This window comes from Amblyomma maculatum, chromosome 5, assembly GCF_055883805.1.
Source record: "Amblyomma maculatum isolate TAMU_Amacu chromosome 5, ASM5588380v1, whole genome shotgun sequence".
Taxonomy (NCBI): domain Eukaryota; kingdom Metazoa; phylum Arthropoda; class Arachnida; order Ixodida; family Ixodidae; genus Amblyomma; species Amblyomma maculatum.
In genome coordinates this window covers 135,766,587-135,778,336 of record NC_139348.1, presented here as the reverse complement: position 1 = coordinate 135,778,336, position 11,750 = coordinate 135,766,587, and the positions used below count along the sequence as shown (strand labels likewise).

Below are 11,750 nucleotides of genomic sequence, written 5' to 3'. Positions count from 1 at the left end.
ATTGCTTTGCGTTTAATCATTTCGACGATAAGGAATAACCGGTATAGTGCCTGCTTTCCAATGTCGCTGATAATTGAATGCGAGCTGACATCGGCGCTGATAAGGACCAATTCCACTTTCCGGCCCCATTCTGCACCAAGCCGCTGCGAATATCCCGGTGCCAGTCTTGCTCTTCAGCTGTGACGAGCGCTGCTCGTGTCGCGTCAGCTCGAGCAGTCTCTCCGTCCGTAGCTACTGCATTAGAGAGATTTAGCTTACCGTAATCCGCGTTCCGCCACCGTGACTTTCTACCGCGCGTGGGCGGGGCGCTCAAGCTGATTGGTCCCGATGCGGCAGGCCTGTGTGCCGACATCCAGTATGTGGCGCCATCTATCGGCGTCAAGGGGGGTCTGGGCACGCGCAGTGGAACGCGTGGTGCGGATCACGGTAGCGGATCTCGGATCACGGTAAGCTAAAACTCTCTAGTATGTCCTACCGCATGTGGCATTGATACACTCAGAGCGCAACGACGCAACAAAGTTCACTCGTTCTCGGTGTAGCTGGAGGCGTCCGCATCATGCACCGCGGCGGCTCGGTTCCTGGAGCATCGTCGTTTTTCATACTTGTCACCAACATATTGTAGCAGATTGCTTTTTCTATCTTTTTCTTTTTTGTCAGAATCCGCAACCAGACTGTAACTACAAAACTTGACACCAACCTGCTGCACACGTCACGGGCACGTCACAAGTCGAGAATAACTGGCCAAGTGAAAGATTTAAAGGCCAGTAAATAAACCTACGTAAAAGGGGCCTTTATTGAAGCGTCTTAAGAAGCTGTTTTTCGAGATGCTTACCATAAAGAAAGTATGTTTCTCTATGTGCTTACAACCTGTTGACACTTTGTTCCTCAAGACCAAGTTAAAAAGGTTAGCGCAACACACAAAGCAGATGATTCTCTTGCAGAACTTGCGCATGTGTAAATCATGATCTACAGGCAATCGTGACCTAACGAAGATGCCGCCCAGAAATAAGTCCAAAACATAACGAGCACGATAAAAAATCAGTAAAACAATATTTTTAAGGGAGATTCCCATCAAGCAGTATTGCAAGTCTTGGGCCAGGAAGAAACTATAAATATTCTAGAAAATTTTACACGCAGAAGTCCTTTGGAGTCGTGTACAATTCTCGAAGGAATGCTAATGGGAGATGACAAAGAACGAAGCTGGTCAGGTTTTCTGAAGAAATTTATTGCAGTACAGGTGGAACTACAAACAGGTAGCTTAGAAGGTGAAAGGAAATTTTGTTACTTGCATTTCTTGTGCCGAAAGAAATTTGCTAGAATCCACTATGACACTGCATACGCGATTCATTCGCGCACACAAAAAATAGGCAGCACGATGTATTCCAAATGCACCGGCCCCAGTTATATCTTTAATTGCAGGTCCATACCGAGACGTCTACAGGGCAAAACAAGTTTTTCATGCAGTATAGATACGCTCAATGCCTCTGAGTAGCCTGTACACACCACTTGCTTTGTGACACCGGGGAGGGTGGCTGGTGGCGATATCCAATTCAGGCCACTTTCGTAATTATAGCAATAATTGGGGCGGGATATGTCAAGGAAGCACACCTGCAACTTTTTATCCATTGGCCACTTCAGGAACTTATCGAACAAGCCTTTGACCACGTGTACACGAAACCAAATGTGGCTACCGGGTTTTGAATAGCACAGCTCGGGTATTACTAGGTATCCCAAGTGATGGCGTGCTTCGCCCTGGATGGAGATGATATATTCACGAGATGCATCTTTTTTCTTACAGAACCCTTCCCAGTCATCTATTATCCAGCGGTACGGTAGGGAGAGGGTGAGGACGTCGCTATGAATGCAGAGTGAAACAGCTGCTAGCACTTCCATTGGCCTCGTTTCGTCTTTCCCTTTCAAACTCTTTTCCTTAGCTTCTTTCTCCAAAAACGCGAATGCTGCTTCAACCGCCTTGCTCCCTTTGGTTAGTTCTTCAGCGACCTTATTCTTAAACGCCTGTATTTGCCGATCACATTCCTCACTGATAGCCTTCTTTATAGCTTGCTCGTTTCCATAGAGAGCTGCTTTCACCTGCGAAATTTCTCCGAAGTGTTCAGCAAACGCGGCCTCGGTCTCTGTGCGGCACGCCGAACTTGTCTTTTCCACTATGGCTGTCACTGCATCAGCGACAGTAGTAGGCAGTGTAGCCAGCGAACTGCCCTCATCGAGGCGCTCTCCGAATGAATCCAGTTTCAAGGATATTTTTCCGATCTCTTCCTTGACTTCTAGAACGACGTTGACAAGGTTATCGCCAAACGGTTGCTCACGTCTGCAAGGTGGTTCGCAGGTGGACTCCAGGTGATTCGGGACGTCCCGGTGTGGCATCTTTTCGCCGCACCTCGGGCATGCCGCGGTGTGGAACTCGCAGCCGCTGTTGAAGTGGTCCATCACGGCGGACGCGGTGTCTTCGACGTCGCAGCCGTTCTCAGCGTTCCAGCAGCGTACCTTGCGGCCGAGGATGCTGTCTTTGGTAATAGTTGACCACACCACGTTTTTGTCCTCGACTGACTCCGCATCCAGAGGGCAGTGGCCATGTTTTCCCGCACTGCGGTCGTAGCACAGCTGGCAGAGAAAGTGGCGGCAGGGCAGTGTGGCAATTGTAGAAGGCACGAAACCGCAGGCGCTGCACACGCTGGTCGATGGGAATGAGTTTGAAAAGAAGGTCGGACGCCAGTCGAGGCCGGCGCCGAAGCCGAACACTGTCTGTGTGCCGGATAACGCCATGACGGTGGGCCCGTCTGCGCGAGGGGCCGTTATCTGCCCGGGACATGCAAGACGGGTCTTATCTCATACACGGCCGGTCTCGAGGGAGAGCGCGTTTCTCTCTTCTCTTACGGCCTTTCCAATGGGGTCTGTTTCCACCGCCCGCCGCTCCTCGGTGGGGTCGCCACCGCCCCACTGCTGCTCCTCCGCTACAGCCGTTCACGCACAAGGGAAACGCGCGCTCGCTCTTCGCTCCGCCCGCATCGGTTGCAACCGGCAAGTCCTGGCATTTCGCCCCTTATGGCTTATAGGAAGAAGCCGTAATCAGCGTCTGATTTATCGTGTATGAGCAATAAAATAGTCAACAATGTGCGCGAGAGCGCGCGCGCCTTCGTCAGTGCTGTCGCGCACGGTCGAATGAAGTTTCGGGTGCACTTGCATCATCACTTTTTGCCCCTAAATTTTTCACAAAACTATATGCACTATTTTATGCAGTATGCCTTTGAAAGCTGTAAGCAGGTACAGCGCGACCTGACGCTAGTGCATGACAAACTGTTCGGTGGATATTCTGTCAACCGCTGCCGTTTTCGTTTAGAGCAAAAGAGGCACTGACGAAAATTCATAGCACGTCTCAGATTCAGAGTATAGGAACAAAAATTTACGCATACAGTTAAAATTTCAGTTGTCTAGTGATGTGGGCTGTTCTAGCTTCGTTTAAAACAAATCAGTAGGTTGAAAGACAGCAGATGTATACGTAGTCGCGACTGACGCACACGTAGACAGTCGTAGTAAGTTTAATACAGTGATTACAAAAACAACATTTAATCAAGGAAATGGGCATAAACAGATATGCATAATTGAAAAGAGCAACAAGCAATAAAAAAAAATGTCCTCCAAAGTTTACACATTGCACTCATTCATCAAAACGGTACATGCGGCTAGAACATTAATGTCTCAAAATCTTTCTGTGCGGTTTGTGCACATAAGGAGCTGGCCTTTCGTTCCTGTCTGTCACTTTCTTAGCATAATTGACAAGAAGGATTCTGAGAAATTTCTCACATATTAAAGAAGCGGACCTTATAGCATGGCTATTGTCAATGCCTTCCGGGCAACTCAGAAAAGGTGAGTTCTCAAGTGCTGGCTGGATTAAGATTTGAAGGACTTCAAGGACATTTGTGTGCGGTAGGTGCACGACAGCTTTTTCAAAAAAAAAAAAAAAAAAAAAAAAAAAGACACAACCTTGTCCAAGAGGGCTACAAACTGGTTTTGGATAATGCAGTCCGCTAGAACCTTCTCCTCGCAGAATAGTGTACATGGGGTTGCTTCTTTCGTTGGTTTCAAGAAGGATAGCACAAGCGTCACACCCGAAGTCACTGATTAGCTTCACAATGTATCCAGCGACGTAAGCTAAACCAGAATACGTGACAGGGGTAATGGGATGACAGGAGATACCATCACTTCTTTCAGTTCCTCGGTTACTGATTGCGGCAGAGCTGAAATGATTTCGTCGGTGTCGACACTAGGTGCCTAGGCGCGCAATACTGCGCGACATACAACTCATATAGTCACCTCTGAATAAATAGTACAAAGAAGAGCTTTTATATCCATTATTGAGGAGTATCCCTTGAGTAACAGTGGCGAATGTGTAATAAGCAAAGCATTTTACCAAATTAATGGGGCAGCGATTGCTCTCTAAGGCAGGCAATACTGCACAGATAGTTGGAACTATTAGTTCTAAAACATACTAGAAAGGAAAGAAAATATTGCTAGGAATTAGTGCTTGAAACATATTTCCTGTTTTTTCATAAAATAATCATGATATCATGTAAACATTTCATTAAACCAACGTTTATTTGCAAAATTAAAATAATGTTTATAATACAACATAAAACATTTGCTGGTCTATAATTTATAGCAAAATTGATAACAAAACTTAAAAGCGTTTACTCTGACGTTATACTAATACTTTGTCATGTAAGCATTGTGGAACTTACATTACATTTTTATAAAATTATTTTCATCTTCGGTGTTACCTCGATGGTTTCTCATCTAGCGCTGAAAGATGTTTTTGCCATTGTTGCTGTTATGTTTGCCTTGAAGAAGCTTTGATGTGATCATGCTCATTCATTTTTTTTTATTCATCTTCTTGTACATGCTTGGGAAAAAATTCAGATTAAAATGAACAAAAGTAGATACCATGCCGCAATGCGTGTCATATGCTTGTCGAACGTTTGCTGAGCGACAGTGTTTTTTTTTTAATATAAAGACTCCATTCACGTGTGTAGCACGTCGACAGGATGCCGCTGCAGCATCTACCTTCTGTAATCTTTCATTTAGGGGCTGCGCTCACCACGAAACCCGCGGGCGACAGCGCGAAACCAGGCAAAAGCCACTCGCCGCCACTGAAGCAGATGCGGAGCGAACAGTGAGCAGGTCGCGTCCCTTGCAGCGGCGGAGAGCGTGACTCAAGGAGAAAAATTCCCATTGTTCACGCGGCGATTGAGAAGGCCGTAAGAAAGAGCGCGCGCTCTCTCCCTCGAGACCGGCCGTGTCTCATGTAGCGGGAAGTAAAAGAAGGGCAGGGAGCGCTCGACAGCAAAGCTCTAGCGAGCTGATAACTCGGCGCATGAAACGAGAGTGCGCTGCATGGGAAATGAAGCAACAAATGTTTGCTTTTGCCGTTTTACTGCGGTGATAACTCAAGAGGCAGTGCCCTACTTTTTGAAGCTAGATCAGGGTGCCTTAGAACACGCAGCTACAAAAAGAAATTTAACAATGGAGATGACGCATGTGCTGTATGTGGAAACTGCAGTGAAACAATTGACCATATTATACTCGAATGCAATGGTATCCATCCGGAAGTTGATGCAGGCGCAATCACTGTTCCTGAAGCTCTTGGCTTTAGAGATAACAGTGGCCGGGTGAATAAACTGGCGGTGGAAACTAGCAAAAAACGGCTGGAAGATTGGTGGCTTAAAAGCAGAGAAGTGACATAATGTTAGTAATGTAGGAGCAAAATTTAATAAATAGAATGGTGGTTTAGTTAACCATTCTAAATCAATAATTAAGATATAGGGAGAAAAATGAGCATGATAGCTACTGCTACCACCCCGATTCAAAGGGGACGCTCCTATATTCCATCCATCCATCCAGGTGGCATTTTGATCCGAACCACTCTAGGGCACATACATTTGGAAAGGCTGATTAATATTTGAGCAATCCTCTCTTGAAAACGGATAGGCATTTATTGATATAATTTTTGTGTCAGGGTAGTGATGAACGTCAACTTGTCCAGTAAATTAAACGATGTTTATTGTTTATGTTCGTAGATTTTGCGTTTCCCTCTAACTCGATGTTATTCTGTTATTTTTCATTCAGGGTTGTTTTTTACGTTTTATGGCATTTCGTGTAATTTTTAAATTTTGCTTTTATGATGACAGATGCCTAGTCTTCTAGCTCGTCTATACAGCTGGGGACCTATTTTCGACACACATGGCCGCCGTTCGGCGCCATGTTGTTTCTCTGATTGATTGTCAAAAAAGTCACGGCGACTGGCGCCTAATTTTTGTGGGACTCGTGCACCTTGCAGGCATACGCGTACCCACCGGTAGCTGTTCTTTAATGTAAATGAAGTTAGCGCAAAACCTTTGACTAATCCAAGAACAAACACAGTGAAAGACAGGCGCTGCTACCAAATGTTTATTGGATTGTAACAGGGAAATATAAAGACAACTATTACCGTGAGCCAAGATGCTGGGCACAGCAAGAAACACATATCATGCATCCGCTATGCAGTTACGATAAAAACGAACTAAGGAGTACCCATTTAGCGTCATATATCTGCAAAGATGCGCGTCACTCGCACAGCGATCCGATAGCTTTTGAAGCGAAAGCTTCAATACGCCATGTTGTTCGAGCCATCGGGTATACACGCTTTTCACCATCCAATGACCTTGACAGATACTGAACAAGGGTAGAGAGGGGGAAGCCTCAGTTCGCAGGTCGAGCCAACATTTCGACAAGTGGGCTTGTCTTCGTCTGGGCAGGGGTTTAAATTGGCCTTCCTGGTATGTCTGTGTTAAACAATGTTACCGCATTGTTTACAACAGACATACTAGGAAGGCCAATTGTTTCTAATAATAATACGCCCCCAGAAAACCTCTCAATATTCCTAAATCACCACCTAGCAGACCTCCCGACTCAGCTTCCTTCGTTTGTGCAAGACACACCTCACTTTCTCCGAATGACTGAGCGTATAGTAAAAACTACCACTCTTGCAAATGACTATACTTGTCACACTTGACGTCACGGCATTCTACACTAATATTCTTATCGGTGAAGGTATCGACGCCCTCTTTCAAGTGCTAATCAACAACCCCCACCCGCATACTTCTGAAGTTTATCTATCGCTACTTAATCTAGTCCTAACGTTAAATTATTTCGAGTTCGATTCATCTTATTATTTGCAGATATTTGGAACCAGTACTGGTACTCCATTCGCGCCAACTTACGCGAATATATTCATGGGAGTCCTAGAATCCAATATACTAAATTCATTTCCGGGGAAACCACTTATATACCTTCGCTATATCGACGACATTTTCATGATATAGCAGCATGGATCAGAATCACTCCAATCGTTCGTCTCGCATCTAATAATCATCACAGTAGCATTATAAATTCACTTGTCAGTCGTTGCAATTCAAAGTCGACTTTCTCGATACTACGGTGTCAGTTGAAAAAGGAAAAATTAAAACTTCTTTGTATAGACAGCCAACGAATAAGCAACAATATCTAGATTTTACCGGCCATCATCCGAGATATTGTAAGCAAAAAATATTTGTTGAACATGCGACAAGGCTTAGAAGAATATATAGCGATGATAATGACTACCTAAACAAACCACATTTATTGAAAGCAACACTATTTCAGAAGAACTATATATCCCAGTAACTCCCTGAATATGGCCCTCGAAAAAGGAAGCACTTTAAACCGCAACAATGTGCTCACGAAACGACCAAAGCCCAACACTGAACGCCAACCTTCTTTTGTAACTAAATATTTCACTGCCCTTTGAAAAATTAACAATATTATGCGGAAATACCACTCCATGCTAACAAGTAATGAACGCAATATACCCGGAGGCACCAAAGGTAATATACAAACGTAATACAAACCTTATAAATAATTTATTCCCTTCTAAACTCGACAACAAGCATCCAACGCAGCCACATCCTTGCTCTCGAGCCATGATGTAAGACGTGCAGTCATTTACAAAAAGACACCATGCACGGTTAAAAGTACTGCAAGCGATTTCTCTTTTCACATATAATCAGGCTGTGATTGCGCATACTCAAACGCTGTCTACCTTCTAATGCTCCTTCTGTCATAAACAGTACATCGGAGAGACAGGGCAACCAATGAACATAAGGTTTATTGGCCATCGGGCAGGCACAGGCAAAAACCTCCCGAAAGCAGTTTATCAGTATTTGAAGAAATTAAATTATAAATTCTCCACTCCGGCTTTAAATCTCAAAGGGACAGAAAATATAGAGAGGCACATCTAATCCATAAACGTAAAACGTTGGAACCAGCAGGAACAAATATCTCTAGTAGTAGTAGTAGAAGCCGGGTGACTCAGTGGTTAGGGCGCTCGACTACTGTGCCCAAAGACGCGGGATTGAATCCCAGCCTCGGCGACCGCTTTTCGATGGATGCGAAAAGCTAGGCGCCCGTGTACTGTGCGATGTCAGTGCACGTTAAAGACCCCAGGTGGTCGAAATTTCCGGAATCCTCCACTACGGCGTCTCTCATAGCCTGAGTCGCTTTGGGACGTTAAACCCCAAAACCAAACCAGAAGATTTTACTGAAGCGCAACACTTAGGAGCCTAGTACATCGATGGCCTGCTGGACGAGCAGGCGCTGTTCTTCCTCATCTTCAGCACCCGTCCACCCAGGTCCAGATAGTATGAGAGGGGGCGGGAAAGAAACCCGATTGTAGTACAAACGGGCATGAAAATAGACAGTGGAAAAGGTTGGCATAAGGGGAAGGGCAGTTGGGATATGATGGGTCACGACGGAATTTGTACAGATATAGCCGTGCAGGGGTTATGAGCGTACTCGGTAGTATCTGCCGAAGGACATGAGCCTCCCGAACGGAGAGATTATGATGAGGTTCGGGGTAGAGCTTGCGGTCTAAGCGAGTAGCATTGTAATATTCGCTGATGGTGGCGCGAATAGACAGTCTCGGCCCGCCCTCGAAGGACCCTGGCCAGGGGATGAACGGTGCCCGGTTACGAGTTTCACGGGCGAGCTAGTTCGCCAGCTCATTGCCGTAAATCCCCAAGTGTCCAAGGATCCATCAGAGGAAGATGGGGCAAGGCTGCAGCGCAACAAGTGCGGCCTCGAGCTCCGTGGACAGATGCGGTGTGAGAGTTTTAGATTGAATGGCACGGATAGCCGCCTGGGGGTCAGTATATATAACATATATATACTGAGGCACAGGTGGGAGGGAATGGAAACTGAATCGCATGAATGATGGAGAGGACCTCAAGCGAGATAATATCCGGAGGGTGGAGAAAGGGGCCGCTAGTGTGTGTGACAGGGGTAGATAGACAAGGATGAAAGAGGACCTGGCTTCCGGACCCGCGAGGAGCCACATAAGAGGCATCTGTGTAAGCAACTCCATGGGTATTGAAGGAGAGGACTATGATGAGAGGCAGCAGCATGCCGGCGGCCAGCATGCAGGACCGGCGACATATTGGCTGGAAGAAGAAGTATATGGAGGCTAGTAGCCTCCGGCGGGGAAGGAGTTGGCAGAGGTACTGACTGAATGTGGGAAATATTAGCCTGGATGACAAGCCAGCGTCCAACTGTACCGGAGAGGCGATCTACCTGTCGGTCGCGGTGAAGGAAAGGAGACTGCGAAGAAGATGAAAGAGCCCGGTGACATAGAGCTGATCAGTGGAAGTGGTTATGGGAAGACGAACATAAGCTTTATAAAGGCCATGAAAAGCTGTTGCAAGTGTGTCTAGTTGGCTCTGGGTGAATGAAACATGTGGTATGAAGTAAATGAATTTGTTATGAGCCAGCGTGTGATCCAGTCGACAGGTGTGAGCTTCCCTCAGGCCAGAGGACCATCTCACAACTCAGCGAAGTAAATGGGTGACAGACTGACAGGTAGAAACAGCCGCATGGATAGCCCGGATATTTTTGGCGGCATGCAGAGGCATGCCAAGAACGTGAGATTGAGAAACTTTGGGGATTGGGGAGTCGCCCAAGGTAAGGAAGATCAGCGAGTTGTGAGCTCGTTGATAGGCAGGGTGAGCCAATAGTAGGAGTTCTGACTTCTCGGGCGCGGGAGACAGGCCTGCATAGTCAGGAAAGGAAGAAATGATATCCAATCCCTGCTGAATGGTGTCTTGAACGTGACTACGAGATCCGCAAAAGCACCAAAGTGTGATGTCGTTGGCGTAAAAAAAGTGCTGAAGATCGGGAATAGATAACTGAATCGCGAGAGGAGCCATGGCGGTATTAAAAAGGGTGGGTGAAAGAACGGCACCCCGCGGGGTACCACGGATGAGACGTTGGGATGTAGGAGTGAAGTTCAATGATCAGAAACGGGCCTCGCGGTTAGAAAGAAACGCTCTAATGTAGTTATACATGCGGGAGCCGCAGTGGGTGGAGGAAAGGCAGGTAAGAATATGTTAATGGGAAACGAAATCGAATGCCTTGCGGACATTGACTGTGACCAGGGCGTGAAGCTGGGAGCTACCACAGGTGAAGAAAGCATGCTGAAGTATGAGTAAAAGGTCCTGTACAGATACGCGGGTACGAAAACCAATGAGGGTATGAGGGAGCGAGTTTGAAGCCTCCAAATGCCAACTAAGCCTAATGAGCGCAAGAAGGACAACAGTGCCAGGCTGAGGTGAGCCTGAGGAAGATAGTAGAGGGTGCCCACCAGGTAGGATTGGAGCGATGAGGGAATGTCAAGGGCTGCTACCGAAAGGTAACGGCGAGCGTAGATAGAAGATAGGGGGTTAGTAGCTCTAGAGTGAAATGCCCTGTAGCGAGGAACGTTAGCGGAGCAGCGAGTTTCCTGGAGGAGAAGAAAGTGGGGCAGAGAGGAGAAAGTAAGAAGATATTGAGGTAATGGAGTGCGGTTAGTATTAAGATTGCGACAGTTCCACTGTGTTATATTGAGGTCCTCCGTGTTGACATCTAATTTGATTGCGCTGTGATAAGCCATGGCGTTTCCTTGAGGGAGGGGGGGGGGGGCAAGAAAATCCGTGATGGTTTGCAGGTGTGTCTGAAAGGTGGAGACCAAATTAAGGATGCGTTCGAACTGAACATTGACGTGAGTATCCAGGTGATTGATTTTGGCATCAATTTGGGTGATAACCTACTTATGCTGTTGGAGGCGGCAGTCAAGGTCAGACTGGTGCTTGAGACAGTCTGTGGCGACATTCTCTATGTTTGAGAATTTGGAATTGAGAAGCTGTTCCTGCCCCGCCGGAGTGGTGCAGTGGTTACGGCGATCGACTACTGTGCCCAAGGACGCGGGATCGAACTCCGGCCTCGGCGGCCGCTTTTCGATGGAGGCGAAAAGCAAGGGGCTCGTGTGCTGTGCAATGTCAGTGCACGTTAAAGAACCCCAGGTGGTCGAAGTTTCCGGACTCCTCCACTGGCATCTTTCATAGCCTGAGTCGCTTTGGGACGTTAAACCCCCCCAAACCAAACCAAACCAAGCTGTTCCATGCGAGCCTCAAGAGCATCCAGGAGGCGATCGATACTGTTGAGATCTTGTCTGAGGGGGCGAATGGCCACTTCCAAACTAGCCACACGGAGCTCGAGGGTATAAAAGTGTTCTAAAATAAAGGACGGAGGAGGGGACGCGTGGGAAACGAGTGACTGTGGAGATGATTGGAGGAGAGAGTAACGAGGCTTGGGAATCGGACGCGTCGGAGATTGACGAGATGGAGAGCACA

General features: G+C 46.9%; 1 protein-coding gene across 1 annotated transcript; it reads right to left on the bottom strand.

Moving 5' to 3' along the window:
* Nucleotides 1-1,195: 1,195 nt before the first annotated feature.
* Nucleotides 1,196-2,841, bottom strand: LOC146189663 (uncharacterized). Its single transcript, XM_084604431.1, has one exon. The coding sequence runs from the start codon at nucleotides 2,782-2,784 to the stop codon at nucleotides 1,402-1,404; it is 1,383 nt and encodes a 460-aa protein (XP_084460557.1). The 5' UTR covers nucleotides 2,785-2,841; the 3' UTR covers nucleotides 1,196-1,401.
* Between the last annotated feature and the right edge of the window lie 8,909 nt (nucleotides 2,842-11,750).

Coding starts and splice junctions, on each gene's coding strand:
- LOC146189663 (XM_084604431.1), bottom strand. CDS start 2,784: ATGGCGTTATCCGGCACACAGACAGTGTTCGGCTTCGGCGCCGGCCTC.